Consider the following 19,808-nt stretch of genomic DNA (forward strand, 5'->3'; position numbering starts at 1 on the left):
TCCATTTCCCCACACTTTTTCCTCCCTTATTCACACTAATCCCTCGCTCTTCACAGCTTTGGTCCTTCCTCTAAAGATCCTGTATGTCTCCCAAGACATTCTTCAAGGCGTGACATTCTTCAACAAAGACATCGAGGTGCTGGAGCATGTCCAGAGAAGGGCAATGGAGTTGGGGAATGGTCTGGAGCACAAATTATATGAGGAACGGGTGAGGGAACTGGGGTTGTTCATCGTGGAGAACAGAAGGCTCAGGGGGGACCTTATCACTCTCTACAACTGCCTGAAAGGAGGGTGCAGCCAGGTGGGGCTTGGCCTCTTCTCCCAGGCAACCAGCAACAGGACAATAGGACATAGTCTCAATGTGCACCAGGGGAAGTTTAGGTTGGACATTAGGATGAATTTCTTCAGAGAAAGGATGATCAGACATTGGAACAGGCTGACCAGGGAGGTGGTGGAGTCACTGTCCCCAGAAGTGTTTAAGGAAAGATTTAAGAATGTGGCAAAGTGGCATTTAGTTGACATGGTGGTGTTTGGACTCGATGACCTCAGAGGTCTTTTCCAACCTAACTGATTCTGTTATTCTGTGATTCTTGCACAATCCCAGGATGTTCTTCCAGGTATCCCCCAGGTAACCCAGAGGGCTGCTCCTGCAGACCCACCTGGTGGGTGCCCCTTCTGGACCACAGCGCTGATTGCCAGCTCGGACAGCCTGGGGAGGAGGCCAGTCGGGGGCCCCTTGGCCCCGATAAGGCTTTTGGGGTCCCTTTCCCCATCCTTATTCTCTGCTCCTTCGTGCTAATGGAAATCAGCCTTTACACATCGGTCAACAGCGAGACGGTGTATTTTGCCTTCTCGGCCCTACGGGCACAAGCCATGTCTGCCCTGAACCATCACATCGAGGAGCCCTTGCTCGAATCCTGCTCGCGGTCAAGTGTTTCTCTGGCAACACCCAGACTCAACCCCAAGAGGCTGCCTGCGTCCCCCCCTTCTCTCTCTCTCCTTCCCTCTCTCTCTCCCCCTCCTTCCCTCTTTCTCTCTCCCCCTCCTTCCCTCCCTCTTTCCCTCCTCCGCTCCCCTCTCTTCCCCTCCCTCCCGGGCCGGACGCGCGGAGCTCTCGCGAGAGCCCGGGTCCCGCTTCCTTTCCGGCGCGTGGCGCGGCGCTGGCGGTGGCCATGGCGCTCTACAACTTCAAGAAGATCACGGTGGTTCCGTCTGCCAAGGTACGGCCGCGCTGCCCCGGCCCCTGTCCGCCCCGGCCCTGTCCCTGCCCCGGCCCTCAGCGCCCTCCGGCACCGGGCCGTCCCTCCCGCCCGGCGGTTCCCGAGGACCGCGCTGCCCTCCTGCCCCTTCCGCGGTGCCGGCGTGGTGTCGGCCTTCGCCTCCTTCCCCTCCCGCGAGAGCCGTGGACTCGCCCTGGGCTGGCGCTGCTGGGCCCGGCGGCCCATACCATGTACAGTGTCGGGGGGGTCCTGTCAGAGACGATCCTGAGCAGGGATTCTGAGGCCGCGCTTCTCCCTGCGGGGCTGTCGGGATGGCCTCCACAAAAATCCCCCCAAACCTGAACCGAACCTCATCATATGAACCTTATCGCAGCGTCTTTGTTCAAAATAAAGTCCTTTGCCAGTCTGAGGAAGGGGTTTTAAATTAAGCCCGGCGAGGGGAACTCCCCGCAGGGCTCGGACCAGCTGGGGCGGCTGGGCCGGGGGCAGCCCGCGGTTCTTTGAAATGGAATATGCAAACTGCTTATTTCTGCTTGTCCTTAAACATACGTGTCGAACTGTGGATGCACTTCACTCGTCAGCTGCTCCTCCACCAACATAAAATTGTTGCCTTTACAAAAACGTGACGTTTTGTGTAATTAATCATGTTTCCTTGATTGCAGGACTTCATAGATTTGACATTGTCAAAGACTCAGCGAAAGACCCCAACTGTCATTCATAAACATTATCAAATCCATCGGATTCGACATTTTTATATGCGAAAAGTCAAATATACCCAACAGAATTACCACGACAGACTCACTCAGATCTTAACAGATTTCCCGAAATTAGATGTAAGTGTTTTCTCATTTGCCGATTTCACTGTAGACAGTTCAGCTGATTTCCAGTAGACTTTACTGTGAGTAGTTGTGGGCAAAGCCTGTACTGCAAAAGTAGTATTTTCCTGCTAGGAACAGAAGTCTAGCCCGTGGATGGTCATTAGAGGTTGGATTTTATGAGCTTTTAGCTGATCAAATATGTTTGCTAGTAGTTGCTGTTGAATGAAGAGAAAATGGGGGGGTTTTTAAAAGTATGTTGTGTCTGCCTATTTCTTCTTTGTGTGTGCATATGGACACTGCACTTACGGTTAGTCTTCCGTAGAAAATACATGCAGAAAGCAAGAAATACCATAATATATCTTCAGGAGTTACTTTGACAACACAAATGTTGTTCTCAGCCCCATAAAGGGTTGCATTGGAAACACAGTATTAACTTCCAACAACTGCCACTGGATCCATGTGTCCAGTGGGACTTTTTTATGGGCAGTTTTCTGCTCATGCTGACATTGTCGACCTGTTAAATTGTTTTTCTTGATAATTTAATATCCAGTGAGTGTTGCTCCATAATTCGCAGAAATATCTTCTGGGGTTTTTTTCAACATCACATGATGAAATTTCTTCAGATAAATACATATCTAGCTGATATACTCTTGTTTAAAAGATTTGCACCAGAGATGCCACTTCCTTGAAAATGTGAGGATTTATTTGGGCATTTAAAAAACCCTTTTTATCCAGTCTTGTATACCATTTTGATGTAGCACTCAGGAGAAAAAAAAGGAATTAATAGTATTGCTGTGTTTCTGCTATAATATTAATTTCCTTTTAGAGACAATTTCTGTTGGCTTCTTGAAGTTTTTTACTTGAAAAAAGACTTCAAAGTTTGAAGTATTTTAGAAAGCAAAAGATCAAATGGAAACTCTGTATGAGTAAGTCAAAGATGTGTCTCCAGAAGAAATTCAGAGTGATTAAGGTTCATAGATTTAATGACCAAGCAGATTATTTTTCTTACATCAGATAGTAGTGAAAACTGTTTGGCTTTTAGCATCATTGTATTGCTGTACTGGAGAAAAAAGTAGAACTTACATAATGTCCAAGAAATAGTCCTCTTGAAGAAAGAAAACACGAGACTAAATTTAATACTGTGCTTTTGTTTTAGGATATTCATCCTTTTTACGCGGATCTGATGAATGTTCTGTATGACAAAGATCACTACAAGCTGGCTTTGGGGCAGATCAATATTGCCAAGAATCTGATTGACAAGTAAGGGGCACTGATTTCTTTGCTTTTGTACGTGCCTGGTGGATTGGTGGCTGAGTTCTGCTTTCCTGTGCCTGCAGTGTTGCCAAGGACTACGTGCGGCTCATGAAGTACGGAGATTCTCTGTACCGCTGCAAGCAGCTCAAGCGGGCGGCCCTGGGACGCATGTGCACCATCATCAAGAGACAGAAACAAAGCCTGGAGTATTTGGAGCAAGGTTGGTGTTACATCTGGGCTGAAAAAAGGCATGTGAATTGGATATAAAGTTTATTATGCTTAATAGCATATAGAAGAATGCGTTTAGTACAGGTTACAGATCCAGGAAACACAGAAACAGTTTTAAAGTCCCCAAATACTTACTTTATTTTTCAACAAAATAGTTTTCTCTTTGAGTATTTTTTAAATGGTATGGTATTAGTAACAGTGATAAAACTTTTTTCTTTGTTCAAAAGTCACAGCCATGCTTTTACTTACCATTCTTTTCATTAACATATATGTGAAAAATTATTGCTAAAGATTTTGCAAACACTACTCCTTACTTCAGACTTATTAGTCCTTCAGGTTACATTGCCTGATTTGGTGGAGTCATTCTAGCTATAAGACAGTGGTATTCATTTCTTAAATATTTATGAAATTTTATTTTTGTTGTATGTAGATACTTGGTGGAGTCTGCAAACTATTACACACTTTCATAAATGATTGTGTTACATCAGAAATGTTACTAATTTTTATGTAAAAAATTCAGCATATGTATTTTTACCCCATCTCAGTAAAACTTAATTTATCACAGATATTTTAAAACATCTTTTAACATTTCAGTGCGACAACATTTGTCTCGTTTGCCGACCATTGATCCCAACACACGAACTCTTCTGTTGTGTGGCTACCCAAATGTTGGGAAATCCAGCTTTATAAATAAGGTATGTGAGTGGTTTTTCCATAAATAATACTGAGATAACCATGTAATTAAAATAAGGTAACTTCTAAACAATTTGATATCGTGGCAGTGTCTGATGTGAGCAGTAGCAAGTTTAAATGTGTGAGGAGAGGTTGAATGAAATTCCTGGAGGAATAAATGGGAAATTATGATAGATTTCACTCTTTAAAGTCCTTATCTTTTCCAAAATAGCATCCCATTAGCATATTTTCTGACGGACATTTGCTTGCATTTGACAAGCATTTGCTTGCAGAGAAGCTAGAATAACCATTTTTTAGCTTTTTTTTTTCCCTGTGTAGCAAAGGAAGTCTATTATAATTATGATATACTGTTTGCAACTTCAGAAAATTTTAAATAAATGTGTGTGACTAAATCTTGTTTCAAGGTTACAAGAGCAGATGTAGAAGTGCAGCCGTATGCCTTTACCACGAAATCTCTCTTTGTGGGACATATGGATTATAAGTATCTACGCTGGCAGGTAAGAACTGTTACTGTTTTGCATTTTCTTGAAAGAGTGAGCTGGTTATAGTCTGATTTGCCTTTTTGCCATGGGAGTTGCATTTTTTTGTCTGGATGAGACATGCTGTGTGTGACAGCTGCTTGGCAAGCTACAGCATGCCAAATGAGGGCAGCAGTCAAAACCTGTTCTGAAAATGTACGTGTATGGGTCTGTTTTCAATTGGAGAGAAGATGGGAAATGGAATTACTGACTAAAGCCAGATCACTTTTTATCACTGTCAAATTCTGGGCCAGGCTGGGGCAGCATTTTCCCTTCCTCTGCAATACTTGGAGTGTTGGTTATGCTGAAACCTCATTCTTATCCCATTTCTCCATTTTCAGATTCTGTTTGGCAGAGCTCACAGTCCTATTTGTGACTGAAAGGAGAAAGTATTGCTGTCTTAAAAAAGACAATATTGATGAACAATCAAGCACGTGTTCTGCAATAGCTGATCAATAACACCTGACTTAATGATGTTAATTTTAGGTTGTAGATACCCCTGGCATTTTGGATCATCCCCTGGAGGACAGGAACACCATTGAGATGCAGGCTATCACTGCCCTGGCACATCTGCGTGCTGCTGTGCTCTACGTGATGGATGTGTCTGAGCAGTGTGGGCATAGCCTAGAGGAGCAGGTGGAGCTTTTCAAAAATATTAAGCCATTGTTTGCTAACAAGGTGTGTTTGGTTCACATTATTAATAAACCCCAGTGCTTTATAACATGGTAACTTGAATTAAGATTTTGCTTTTTCTTACCAGCCACTTATAATCGTTGCAAACAAATGCGATGTGAAGAGGATTTCAGAACTTCCTGAAGACAGTCAGGTTAGGATATTTCTCTCACCTCTTCATCTTCTGATGTTTACCAAAAATACTGTGTGTGTGTGAGTTGTAGATGGTTATAATTTGTACTGGGCAAAACTTACATGATATTTCTCTATTGAACTGCCCTAGTAGTGCAGTGGAAAGTAGCTTTTTGCAGGTCTTGACCCCATCTTTCTTTAGTACTGTCTAATGTAGATCCTTGCCTGAATATTGTAAATGCCAAACAGAAGGCAGGTTCTTAATAGTTTCAGAAATCTCTGATGCTGTGAGAACTTTCAGTTACTGCTGTAATTGGAAGTTAGACAGTAGCCTTACTCACTCACCAGTTCAGTGACAGTTCAGAGACAGTGAGCACTATACTGAGAGGTGTTGCTGAACAGTTGCAGTAAAAGGTCCTGCAGACCTAGTTCTTTTGTATCTACAGGTTAAAGCACACAGAATTTGTGTGTCTCTTTTTTCCCCTTTTGGGTCATTTATAGGTGCCTTTTATAAAGTAGTTACTTGTTTATAAAAGAAAGAGACTAAATAGAACTGTAATTGTAAACTTTCTGTCGTCTTTTTAGAAACACCTTCTAATAAAATACTAATACATTGCATGTATTGATACTGGATTAAGATTTCTGGTCTTAATGTATTGGTATAGAAAGAAATGCACAGGATGTTATTATTTGGGAAAATTTTTCAATTTTAGAAAATATTTGAAGCTTTTGAAGCAGAAGGATTTTCCGTAATAGAGACAAGTACTCTAACTGAAGAAGGTGTAATCCAAGTTAAAACAGAGGTAGGTGCCTTCTCTAACATTTTGCTTCACTTGCATGAACTTGATCTCAGTTAAACTGCATTATAGCGATAAACTTTAAAAATGTTTTCCTTGTTGCGCCTCAGTGAGCTTGGGTGAAAATGGAAAATAATGTCATAATAATTATTTTTAAATTGTGATTTTTTTCTGAGTCCTGTTAAAAACACGTACTTGCAAATGCATCCTCCCATGATACTTTTTATATAAAATAATTGGATGCTTTCTTGAGCGTTAGAAGTATAAGATAATAAGAGAGTGTGTCGCTAGATATTTGCGGTTGAATGCCTGCTGTGTCTAAAAGGCTTCATTCCTCACCTTACGTGCACTTTCAGGCCTGTGACAGACTCTTGGCCCATCGTGTTGATACTAAAATGAAAGGAAACAAAGTGAATGAAGTACTGAATAGATTACACTTGGCCATGCCAACCAAAAGAGATAACAAGGTATGCTACATGCTTGCACTATTTAATGTATTTCCAGTACTTCTTAAGTGGGGTAAGTATCATTGTTAATCTGTGAATAGATTCATATGATGAAGTTTTCTAATTTATTATCTCTAAGTGCCCTTCCGGTGGGAGCTTGGGATTTTGTATTCTTCAGAAATACATTACAGTGCAGCTGGTGATTTATAGCAGTGTAAAAAAACATTGATGTGAACTTCTTTTCCCTTTATTGTTGGGGTGGATTTATTCCAGGAGCGACTGCCTTTTATACCTGAGGGAGTAGTAGCACGTAAGAAACGCATGGAAGTAGACACTCCCAGGAGGAAATTGGTAAGTGGCATCTCTAAATCAGGAAATCAGCAGCTGGGTTTTAAATTTGCTGTATTAGTCCATTGCTTCTAAATTAGATGGTACCTAAAGCCATGTATGTCTTTGCAGGAGAGAGATATTGAACTTGAAATGGGAGATGATTATATTTTGGATCTGCAGAGTAAGTATGACATAAGAATTGGTGGTGGTAGTAGTAGTAGTAGTAGTAGTAGTAGTAGTAGTAGTAGTAGTAGTAGTAGTTAGTAGTAGTAAGCAGTAAACTGTGGCTATTCCAGCCTTAAGGGGGAATACCTAAACCTGATTCCTTTCGACTAAATGCCAGTGCCACCATTTCATTGCACACTATCCTTCTGTTCCAGAACTGGTGATCTTTAGTGGTGTGTTTTGTGATGTCACTTAGTTGTTTCCCACTCATGTCACAGACATAAAATGACTGGTCAGATGATTCAGACCAGTGATTTTTTCTTTCCATTCTGTATTGTAGTACTTCATTAATTTCTGATGCTCTCTTTGTTAAGAAAGTATCAATATGAAAGAGACTGCATGTATTGTGTTTCAGCTGGATATTTGTTGCCTAGCATGTCTTGGGGCAGTGGGTCATGCCATTACTGAATAATCTTTGGCAGTGGGATGGAGATCAGAAATATTTATATGGCAGAGGTGCTGCCAGATTCTTAGGGATAGGGCACTTCTTTTGTGTGTGTGTTCTGATTGTTGTTTTTTGTCACGGAACATTCTTTGAAATTAATTTTTGTCTCTTTATCAACTTTTGTTGTATTTTTAAGAATACTGGGACTTAATGAATTCATCTGAGAAATATGATAAGATTCCAGAGATATGGGAAGGCCATAATATACTTGACTACATAGATCCAGATATAATGAGAGTGAGTTTTCCATTTTTTGCCTTATGCTTTTCTTTCATCTTTATCCCTTATTTGTTTAATGTCAATTACTATTTGTAGATTTAAAACAATGTACAATGAGAACCTGTTCTTTTTTACATTGTCTGCACTTGTCATGGGAAAAGATACTATTTTTTGAATGATCACGGTCAGAATTTCAGAAGAATGGAAAATTGCTTCACCTTGTCAGAATGACGGTGATCTTACCTGTTCCATTCTAACATACGAGGTTTGCACTACAAGTTTTCTCTTCATTCTTTGACTACAGCTACAGAAATGTAGCTATCAGACTTTATTAATTTTTAAGAATATGAAATTCATCCATCAGATTTATGTTTATGGAGGAAATGGACTGAATGCTCAATTTGTAACATTTGTATTTAATAACAAGCACTGTTTGGATTTCCTGCTGGTTGCTAAGAAGGAGTGGTGAGTGCAGCCCACGGAGCCTGCCAGTTACGCAGTTGAGTTCCTCTGAATTGCTGGTGTTCTGGACTCATGCTGAACATTGAAAGAGAAGGGTTTTTCAGAGTCTGTTTCCAGAAATGGCACAGCAAGCACAGCTCACAGGATAGTACAGCTGCTGTCACACTCTGGGCAGCTTTGGGCAGCCACACAAATTCAGCCAAGTGATGATGTGGTGTGATGGAGTTAGTCTGCACAGGGCTGTGCCATGGGTTCACAGTGATCTCCATCACCAGCTCAGTTAGGTGTGGCTCAGAGGGTCATTATCAGATTATGTAGTTCCTTCTTGGGCTGTCATGGCCCAAGACCATGCAAAAATGTAATGTTGAGGATTGTAAGTCAAGGATCTGATCCCCATTTTATCTCTTCAAAATTGAAGAAACTAGAAGAATTGGAGAAAGAGGAAGAGCTGAGAGAAGCTGCTGGAGAATATGACAGTGAACCAGAAAGTGAAGATGAAGAAATGATGGAAATCAGACAATTGGCGAGACAGATCCGAGAAAAGAAGAAACTGAAAATCCTGCAGTCAAAGGAAAAAGACGTTCACGGTCCAAGGATGCCTAGAACAGCTAAAAAGGTGAGTGTAGAACGTGTTCTGTAACAAAATCCTGCAGATGTGTAACAACATCATGAAAGCATGTATCACTATCAGGTAGTGGAACTGGTGACTTTTTCTCATACTTGGCCCTCCCACTGCTTGCATTCTTCTGTCCTGGGAGTTCTGGTGACTGCTTAGCTGTGGAGGCCACACCAAGTGAGGGATAGTAGCCCTTTTTCTTGTGTGTCACTGTACACAAGTGCATCTTGTAAAATTCCATATATATTGCAGAAAAGGTTTTCAGTGCGATTTAGTTCGTGTTAAGTGGGTTGTTTCATTGTAATTGTTATTACTATCTTTTTGCTTTAAATTAAAATAATTATAAGAATTAGATAATTATTTAAAATCACAATCATGTAAAATTTGTTACGGGCCTCTCCCAGTTCTGGAAAGGGTCATGTGTCTTTTTGGAAGCCAGGTATCACGCTTTCTGATGGCAGAGTCTCTTCTGACCAGTCCAGGACAATTGCAAAGTAATAAACTGATAACTAGACACTTTGAGAAAATGAATCTAGCTGCTGTTGCCCCCAATAGCTCTCACCTTCTCCAGAGAGTGTGCCTTTTAGGAGAAAAGGAAACATTTTTGACCAAAATACCTCTCCTTGTCAGCTTCCCCCAGAAAGGCAATCTATTTATAAGATCTTTAGGAAATGCTGGGCCATTGCAATCCTGTGAAACAGAATTTATGGGTGAAGAAAATTAAGTTGCAAAAAATGAAATGTGAAGGTAGGACTTCAAGTATCTGCTTGTGGCTGTGATAAAGCTAAAAATATATAGTTAATATAATGGACTTGTGGTGGTGTATTGAGACAAAAGATAAGGTGGGACCATTCTTTTCTGAAAGAAACATGTTTTCTTAACTGTGTTTTTACAGGTCCAGCGGAAGGTGCTAGAGAAAGAAATGACTGATCTTGGACTTGACATGACTAATAAAGATGATGTAAGTTTTTGCTAATTAAACATAATATTTATCTAAAAGAGACTTAAATTTCTTTGAGCACAGTTGAAATGCTTATAATAGTTGGCACAAGAGAGAGATAGGATCTCTTAAGGATGAAATAGGAGCTGCAGATGATGCAGTTGGTACTGGAATTTTTTTAATAACATGAGCAAAGCACATAGGGTAAGCTGAAAAAATAAACTAACATTTATCAAGAATCATATATATATATGTGCACTGCTTTCTTGGAACTTGTGCAGGATTTGAGAACAGGCTTGGCTAAACATACTTCTTAATTTTCAAGTCTGCTTTGTTGGATGAGACTCTACTGTGTCAGAAATAGTATAACAACAGATCAGGTCTATTTTTTATAGTTCATTAATTCCATGAACTGTAATTGAAGTTTTTGAGGGCAGCTGGCATCTTTAAATGTAAGGCAGATAAAGTACTTCAGAGACTGGCCTTCAGGAGGCATTTCATTTTAACAGAAATAAAAAAAAAATTCATTTTGTACAGCAAATCCAGCAGTATCACAACTCCCTGGATCTTGAGACCTCTAATTCTTTAGCTAATCAAGGAGTTAGTTAGGAAACAAGGACTGTCAACACTACACATCTGGAGCAAGCATTTATGGTTCTCAGAGCTGCCATGCCATGTTGATGCAGGAGTGATCTCAGTGAGAAGGAATGTAATACTTAGCTATAACATGATAAGTTTTCATGTCTGAAAATCTTTATGGTTTTGCCCTTTACACAGGACACTAATTGGGGTAAGTTTCTTCATTGCTTTTTTGCTGTTGCAAAATTGCTTCAGTGTTGCTATCCATTAATTTGTATCTTTGTATTAATTACTTATGAGTCTACTCCCCCCCCCCCCAAAAACCAGAAAACCGGAGTTCGTAATTATGGAGGAGAAAAAGCTAATATTCACTGAAATTTGAGTGTTCCTGTAGGACAGAGAGGCAGTGACCAACAGCTGTCAAGATCTTTATGTTACTACGGAATAACCAATATAATTTATCACAGCAATCCACTTCCTGTTTTTCCTATTACTCTGATTAGAAATGCACTGATTGTTTCTGGCTTCCATGGTTAAATTATGTTTTCAATTTCAGGCACATTATGCGAGAAGGTCCCGCAGTACCACGAGGAAGCGTAAACGGGATGAGTCTGAAACCCCCAAGTCGGTGTCACGCAGTCGCAGCTGCTCTCGCACACCACGGGACGTGTCCGGCCTTCGGGATGAAAAGGTTTGTTATTTACCTGTATGGCAGCTCAGCCAGTGTGACTGTACCTAGACCAGCTCCTGGGAAACTTCACAGTAGGCTGGTTGGTTGTCCAGAATTTGTGTTCGTTCTCTCTGCAGCTTCACCATCTTTTCATTTGGACTCTATGTTTCTGTACTTCCTTCCAAAAAATAACATGTAATCATACAGACCAAGGAAGTGCATTTTAATTTTTGTCTCTAAAAGCAAATCTGAAGGAAAAATTATGCAAACTATGGAGTTCCACTGTTAGTAAGAGAGGAATTCCAGGGATAGCATGATCCTCTGTTAGTGTACTGGAAAAAATTTTGCTAAGGAGGGTTAGTGTCACTTGCAGTGATACTGCTCTAGAGTTGGTGTTGTCCTTGATAAAACCATCCAGGGTTTTTTTAAAGGTAAAGCTTGTTGCCTGAGTTACTGAGGAAGTTACTCTGCATGTTTGTTTGTTTGTTTTTAAATAGATGGTGAAGAAGGTCAAGATCATGGCAAAGAAAGCTCAAAAGAAAATGAACCGCCTGGGCAGGAAAGGAGAGGCGGACAGGCACATATTTAACTTGAAGCCAAAACATCTGCTGGCTGGGAAGAGAAAATCTGGTAAAACACAGAGAAGATAAGCAGTCTTCTGAATCAAAATTAAAAGCTAATCAAAAAATCAAATTTAAAATCAAAATTAAATTTATTAAAACTCATTTCTAGTCCTGGCATCTGTTTTGGTAGTACTTGGTGTTTTGTGTTAGTGGTTAAGATACTTCAAGTTCAGTGTTTCAATACCTTGATGGTGCAGTTCCAACCAATACCATGAGAAATTTCTCAATACTAGTGGCAGCCATTTATAAACAGACATAAAAAATACTTTCTTCCATGTTCTTATTCCTGATTTTCATGTATCAGTAAAGTATTTATATTTCTATACAAAACTAATTTTAAATAAGTTGAAATCTAGAAGTGTGTACACGTTGTTAAACTACCTTTAATGGCCTGGGTTCAGTAAGGTTTGGATTGCTGCACACAAAGTAATTCTTTATGATGAATTTACATTGCTGGTGAAGGCTGAAATTAGTGGGGAAGTAGTGGGACACCAACAAGGACTGCACAAAGCTTGTGTTTGTGCACTGAAACAGGGAAGAAATGCTGCCACTTTACTAAGATACAGGGTGACTGGAGGAGCAGCTGCAGTTCTGGTAGTAACCTGCCATCTGTAATAACCTAAAACAGCATGGGCAGGGAAGGTTACACCTTACAACTTCAAATATTTCACATTAGTATTAATATTTCAGATATGTAGAGAACGAGGATCAGACTGAAATTTTGTCCCAAACATATGCTACTGCCATCCTTGGCTTAGCAAGACATTTTCCCTTCAGGACCTGATAGACAAAATTCTGTCTCTGCTCAAAATATATTGTCAAATGTGAAATATTTCCTTTTTGTTCCTACTTGGTCAATGGTTACCTAGAGGTTTGTAAAACGATGCATTATAAACTTCTGGGAGCCTCTGAGGAACTGTTAAGCAAAACTTCTCTTATGCACAGTATTTTTACTTTAGGATCTGCTTTCCCAGCTTTTTCTCCAAGCTGAACTAGAAAAACAGAACTTCTTTTCAGTAGATCTGTGCCCTGCTGCCCCACCCATATCGTGCTGCTTCAGTGGTGGTTAATGGGCAGGGTGGTGCTTATAGTGTGGCAATGACAGAGATTATTCTCCTTGTGCCTTCACATCTGAAAAGAAAACAACAGTCCAAGGGTTTAGGTAAGGTGTTTTAATTATAAAGTTAGATTTAAAAAGTATTTGAAAACTACTCCGTACCTACAGCTGGGTACCATGGCTGATAGCACTGAATTCAAGAGAGCTGCTACGTCACATCACTGTCCCCTCACCCGATATAATTTGCTTTGAAACAACACATCAGTTCTGGCCCACGTACAGACTTGGCTCTAAAACCTCTACGTGTTGAACCTCTGGAGGTGCTAGTACACAGAAACCTCAGTGCTGCAGTCACAATTGGGATGAGAAAGAGAAACCCCGACCACTGGAAAAAGTTAATTTTACCCCGAATTCAGACAGACTTGTTAAAACCACGGTTTACTTGCAATGAGAAGTGGAATGACAAACATCCTATTTCATCAGGCTCTGGGAGAGCTTAAGAAACCTAGCCTGAGTAGTGTGCTAACAGAAGAAATCACAAACTTCTTTGGGGATCCTCCCTCCCAAATCTGTAATTAAAATTGAAGCACCTTTAAAGTATTTGTCTCATTGAAAAAAGCCTTCCATGTTACTAGCAATTGACTGCAAGATCAAAAAGGATTAGCTCTGGTACTCTGGTACAATTTCTAATTAAATGACATCAAGACCCACTGTAAGCCCACAAATTGTCAGTCTTGAATTTTGGGGTTCAGTGGGTTTGAGTCGTCTGGGAACGACTATTACGGGAAAAGAAAAGCCCTTGTATCAAGATGCCTTTGTTTCCTGGAAAACGGAGAAGAGCCATTTAGTGCATATCCTGTCTCCAAAGACAGACTACTGGCATTAGACAGCTACCATTTACATTTGGTGTAATTAACCTTTTTTTTTTTTTTAAATTTAAGAGATGTCCAGTACTTAGCTAATCAGAGAAGCCTGGTGGGGAAAAAGACCCCAAACACTGTTTATTATCTAAAGTGTTATCACATATGTCAGCGCTTCAAAGTCAAACTCACTCCACACAGACAATCCAATTACTTAAGCTTTTATGGGTTTGGTTAATAATAGAGTACAGTAGCTGAAGAGATTTGCTTTCTGCAATTAAAAATAATCCTGATTACTTTGAATTGTTTTTTTTTTCTTCTGGCAACTGGTCTTAACATCACAGCAGAGCCCACAATCATGTGTAATCACTATTTAAGGCGTGGCCAAGTTCAGTGGGAACACCCCAGCTCTTCTGCTTGAGCTGGGCAGGAGGTGCCCAGGCTCCCTCCCAGGTGTGCAGGGCACACACAGGCTGAGGATCTTTCACCAGGCAATGGAGGAAGAGGAACCCAGGGGTTTCATGCTACTGTTACCCATTTTACATGAGATCAAGCTTAACCCACCCAAGAGAACCAAGGAGGAGGGGGAAGAGATGATGAAGAAGAAGAAAAAACCTTGGCTATAACAACATCTGTATAAATTAAACATGCCCCATGTGGACCAATTCTCTGCACTTAAGTCATGATTTATCAGTGTTAATAGGACAACACATCGTTGTTAGCCTTCAGCACCTTTCATCCCAGCTATTTACATTCGGTGTATTTTTTCATGCTCAACAAATTTGTTCAAGTTACTCAGGTTATCCCACCACTTAAAAAGAAAGGTCTCTGCTATCAGCTTGAACCATGGAGTAATCTTAACTTCATTCCTGGCAGCTTTGTCCAAGAGCTGTTTCAGTTCTTTCTGTGTCACGTAGCAGTAGCTTTGGATCTCGTTGGGGTCGGGATTCAGTGTCACATCCTTCTGCACAAACAAGATATAGTCTATTTCATGTTCTCCCCAGATCCCATCAGACTTGGCCTTGTAGTGTATTCGTGTCAGGTAGGAGATCTCTTCTGGAGTTACCTACAACCAAATCACATGTCAGAAGCGCTGCCAGACCAGGAGAATTGCACTGCTGGGCATTCCAGTACCATTTATCAGCTGGTATCCTCCTCCTTAGAAATTATTTTTTCTCAAGTGTACAACGGCAATGTACTTTTTCACAAAGAATCACTAGGAAAACAAAATTTAAAGTGCTTTGATGGCATGAATTGTACAGAATTTCTCTAGTCAGACTCAGCCTGTAATACTTGAAGTGTATTTCTCCTATATGGTATGTTTTAAATAATGTTTACCAGACTCAACTGCACACTCAGTGAGCACTGGTGAAGACAAACACTTGCACCTACCCCTTACCCCCAAGGAAAAGACTCGACAACTACTTGAAGCCAAGGTCAGAAACACATACTGACAGACCAAGTGTAAGCCTGCCCTCCAGTGATCTCAGAAGTTCACTCAGTTCTCTGCATCTCCAAAGATAAGCTCATTTTTAGGTTTGAGGCTGACTCTGTCTGCCAGACACAGTCTGTAAACTGGCAAACACTGGCAAGAATTCCCATTTCTCCCTCCTTCCTTTACCTGCTCCATGGGAATTCCCAACTCTGCTTTCAGTCGTCTCTGTGCTGCTCTCCGAACACCAATGGCATTATTTTCTTCCAGTTCTTGTGGATGGCTTAGAGGATGACTGCAACATGTGTTGGTAAAACAGTCTGCAAGAAGTTTGGATGAATCCATTTTTGACACTTATAAGGACTTAGGAAAAAAACCCCACAACACCAAAATCCCCCAGAGACAGAAGCCAGTTTTTCAACACATGACAGCTTTGTCTCTCTTTTGCAGAGAAAGGTCACAGAAGAAGATATTTACACTTCTTATTTTCCTTTACGTATTTTGCACTGGGATGTGCCTCTGCCAAGCACTGCTCAGCAGGTTAGTGTTTGATACACACGAGGACAGGCATTCTTGTCCCCAACACAACAACTTCGAGAGCTAGTCTATAAAGACCGTGTTTACCTCTCAAATGCCAATTAAAATTACTTTTGGGAGCTTATATGTTACAGGATATTGAAAATATTCCCAGAGCTTCCAGACCAGCTGACAGTAAGTAGAATTAAATACAAGGTTTATAACTGTGTTTAAAGGACAACCGATCCATACTCTGTTTCAACCTTTTGTCTGTAAAAGTCAAGCTCAAAAGCATCTAAAATAGAGATAGAATATCTACAAACCACACTTGAGCATTTTCACTGGTTAGCAGTGAAAGAAAAAATTAAAAGCAATCTCTTTACTAAAGATTCCCTTGGAAAGAAGAAAAAGATCTTCCTTCCTGAAGTTAGAAACACTTGATTTTGTTTTCCATTGAAAATTCTGCAACAGACAACCTCATGCTCCCTCCAGCATGTCTCATCTAAGCTATTCCTGTTTTATTCCCCTCCTTAGTTTTATGCCTCTCCATTTACATTTGTCAGCAATAGTTCAGGAGTGTTCAAAAGTCGTGCACTTCATAGTTTGGCCACACAGTCTCACTTCTGGAAGAAGTGTTTGTTAGGACAACACAAAGGTCCACAGATCTCCTGAGCACCAGAGCTCTGCTGCACATCAGCTTTTACCAGTGGAGTGGGACACACTCCACAGCTACCAGAGTCATTTCTTCAACTCCAACAAACGTCTTGCAGCAGATGGGGGTAAACACCACACCCTCTGCCCTTGCATCAACAGGATCACATGTCACAGAACAACCACTTCCCAAGAATATATATAACCATACACGAGTGCTCCCATTATCTCACTTCACCCACAAGATATCTTGAACTCTCAAAAGTATTGGAAGTAGGTCCTCTCCAAAGTAGTAAATTCTAAAACCTCATAATGAGTTACACTGCAGGATTGGATTGACTTTTTTTTTTTTTTAAATATTGATTTAAATAAAACATTTTTATAAATATAGTGTTTCAGTACTAACCTGGAAATGTAATTTTTGCATTTGACCTCTGCTGCAGCAGCAGTTTATTTTCTGTATTAAATAAGAAAACACTAAAAGCTCGGTGCAGTAAACCTAAAAAAAAGAAACAAAACCAAACAACAAAACAGAGATATTTCACAGAAGAGAAAAAAACATATGAAGATAGTTTAAGGGCATAGAATGGCCTCATTTTTACATAATCCAATCTAAAATTAATGTATGTTAAAACCCAAGGATTTGATAAATAACTCAAGAGCTATTATTCAGGTTTCTATGTCAGCTTATGAAAAACTATGAAATTAGAAAAGTGCCTAGAACAAAAATGCAACAGAGGAGTTCTTCTAAGCTCAGTTCACCATTCCGAATGTGCACATTTGGGCAAGCTTCCAAATAGAGCTTGGCATCCATAAATTTACAAAAAAAAAGAGATGACTCAAAAATTCCTAAAAAACTGTACAGAATTTCAAGACCCTTCAAGCATCACAGAAGTACAAGGAAAATAGGCTCCATTAAAAACAGTATAATTGCTGTTTTCTTCACCTTTTGAGTCTGTTATTCCTCACTCTTCAGAAAGATGCCTTCCCCAAGTACACAAAAGGAGGTCACACTCTACTATGTGACACTGCTGCATCTGACCAACCTCAAATAAACCCAAAATCAGTTAAACCCTTTCCTATTAGCAGTGTTTGAAGCAGAGCTCTGGGTGAACTACTTCAAAATGAAAGCCTCTTCTACTTGAAAAGAACTCAGCAAAGAAGCAAACAGCATTCTTTATAAAAAGCTACACAGAATCAGATATCCATAATAGGAAAAATACTATTTTATCTTCAAAACGTGATTAAAAATATTTATCAAGCTTGTATGTGCAATCACACATTTCTCTCCTTTGCAACTGCCTCCAATTGAATGTTCCTCCATACTGCAGAATTTTAACATCAGATATTTTATGCTGGGGTGGAGGGCCCTATGGGAAGGTACTTGCTCTGGTTTGATCCAACACTCACTTGATACTAAGGCTTTGATTTAATCATGACTCCGCTTCTGAAAATATTTAATCAACTTAATGGTTCAATTAGAAGATAAGCAAGCCGTACCTTTATCAATGTTTTCATTCAAGTGACAGTTTTTCTTGGTATCTGCTCCAATCTTATTGTCATTTTCATCTATAAGGATGCACATCTCTGCCAAGAGCTGCACCTGCTGCTCATCCAGCTGATCTGTGTTTACTTCAGGCATCGTGATGGTAGCACACACTCTACTGAAGACAGACAATGAAGAGTCATTCACTAAAAGCAACATCCATAAGGTTCTGGGCAGAGTATGAGAAATAACCAAATGGCTTGTTTTTCTGACATGGTGTAAAAATTGCACACCACTCGTATTTTGAGAGAGTTTACACGCTTTTAGGTTCCTGAAATTTCCTATCTACAATACAAATCACATAGCAACGCTTGGCAGGTGCTTGAGACATTTATATTTCTCAGGAAGCCCTTGCAGCAGCTGCTGCAGGACAGCCATGCTGAGCCTAACATTTTTATGGGCTGCCAGTGGCAGCTGACTGTCAGCTGAATAACTGGACCGAATTCCAGTTCCAAATTTCACCTCGCCTCACCCCACCGCCTGTGCACGCTGTGCACACTAACTCTGGCTACATTTTTGACGCCGAGCATCCTGTGCAAGAGGATTTCTCCCCTCCACACGTCTGTAAAGGCTCGGTACCAGGGTTTGAACCCGAGGCACCTCCAAAGCAACACCTCCCCTGCCCCCAGCCTCTGCTGCCGTGGGCGTGCTCTCGGCAGCCCAAAGAATCCCCGAATGGGTCAGGTTGGAAGGGACCACAGGGGGTCACCTGGTGACCCTCCCCGCTCCATCTGGGTCATCCCAGCGCACACGGCACAGGATTGCATCCTGACAGTTCTGGACTATCTCCGGTGAGGGAGTCTCCACACCGTCTCCGGGCAACCTGTTCCAGTGCACGGTCACCTGCACAGTAAAGAAGTTCTTCCTCACGTTCAGGTGCAAATTCCTGTGCATCAATTTCTGCCTGTTACCTCTTTCTCGTCTTATTGCTCAGCAATGAGGATGATCCTCTTGGCACCCTCCCATAAATATTTATAGATACTAATGATGTCCCCTCTCAGCTGTCTCTTCTCGAGACTGAACAGGCTCCGCTCCCTCAGCCTTTCCTTGTAAGATATACTCCAGACCCTTCATCACCTTCGTTGCCCTCCGCTGAACCCGCTCCTGGAGCTCCACGTCTCCCTGGTACTGAGGAGTCCAGAACTGGACACAGCGCTCTGGATGCGCCTCAGCAGGGCTGAGGGGCAGGATGACCGCCCTCGGCCGGCTCGGCAGCTGTCCCCGCAGCCCCCTTCCCCACTCACTTGCCTGTCCGTGCGCTCGGGACCCGCCGCTCTCCCCTCACGCCGGGGCCGCTCCAAGAGGCCCCGCTCCCGGCCCGGCGCAGCGCGCGCCACATCTCTCGTCACGCCCCGCCCGCCAATGGCGCCGCCGCCCGGCGCTGACGTCACCGCATCGCCCGATCGCCCCACTGCGGCGCGGGGCCGAGGCCGCCCGTGACAGGCGGGAGCGGCGGCGCGCGCGGCCAATCGCGGGACAGACGCGGAGCGGCCAATAGGGACAGAGCGCGGCGGCGGGCTGGCCAATGGGAGCGGCGCGGCGGCGGGCTGGCCAATGGGAGCGGCGCGGCGGCGGGCTGGCCAATGGGAGCGGCGCGGCGGCGGGCTGGCCAATGGGAGCGGCGCGGCGGCCGTGCCCACAGCCGGAGCGGGAGCGGCCCGCCCTTGGCTGCCCCACGGTCGCCGGGCGCCGCAGAGCCAACTCGGCTGCAGAAGGGCTCTGAGATCGTCGGGTCCCACCTATGACCGAACGACACCTTGTCAGCCAGACCACGGCACTGAGTGCCGCATCCACTCCTTGCTTAAACACCTCCAGAGACTATGACTCCACCACCTCCTTAGGCAGCACATTGCAATGTC

General features: G+C 42.1%; 2 protein-coding genes across 6 annotated transcripts; one reads left to right on the forward strand and one right to left on the reverse strand.

Annotated features, from left to right (window-relative positions):
- The first annotated feature begins 1,114 nt into the window (after nt 1–1,114).
- GTPBP4 (GTP binding protein 4) lies at nt 1,115–14,107 on the forward strand. Its single transcript, XM_039549200.1, has 17 exons — nt 1,115–1,220; nt 1,883–2,053; nt 3,195–3,298; nt 3,376–3,512; nt 4,115–4,215; nt 4,618–4,710; nt 5,218–5,409; nt 5,492–5,557; nt 6,249–6,338; nt 6,689–6,799; nt 7,052–7,129; nt 7,238–7,289; nt 7,915–8,015; nt 8,878–9,075; nt 9,971–10,036; nt 11,151–11,285; nt 11,762–14,107. The coding sequence occupies exons 1-17, from the start codon at nt 1,173–1,175 to the stop codon at nt 11,912–11,914; spliced, it is 1,896 nt and encodes a 631-aa protein (XP_039405134.1). The 5' UTR covers nt 1,115–1,172; the 3' UTR covers nt 11,915–14,107.
- On the reverse strand, nt 13,863–19,301 carry IDI1 (isopentenyl-diphosphate delta isomerase 1). Of its 5 annotated transcripts, none has more exons than XM_010394877.4 (5): nt 19,194–19,301; nt 17,904–18,064; nt 16,810–16,902; nt 15,426–15,556; nt 13,863–14,870 (listed from the first exon to the last, which is right to left on the reverse strand). In XM_010394877.4, exons 1-5 carry the CDS (start codon nt 19,286–19,288, stop codon nt 14,553–14,555), a joined length of 798 nt encoding a protein of 265 aa, XP_010393179.3. In that variant the 5' UTR covers nt 19,289–19,301; the 3' UTR covers nt 13,863–14,552. The 5 variants fall into 5 exon arrangements, with proteins under 5 accessions (XP_010393179.3, XP_010393177.3, XP_010393178.2 ...); XM_010394875.4 differs by having other exon boundaries at nt 17,904–18,067; XM_010394876.4 differs by having other exon boundaries at nt 17,904–18,067; nt 19,198–19,300.
- Nucleotides 19,302–19,808: the final 507 nt, after the last annotated feature.

This window comes from Corvus cornix, chromosome 2 (assembly GCF_000738735.6).
Source record: "Corvus cornix cornix isolate S_Up_H32 chromosome 2, ASM73873v5, whole genome shotgun sequence".
Classification (NCBI taxonomy): Eukaryota; Metazoa; Chordata; class Aves; order Passeriformes; family Corvidae; genus Corvus; species Corvus cornix.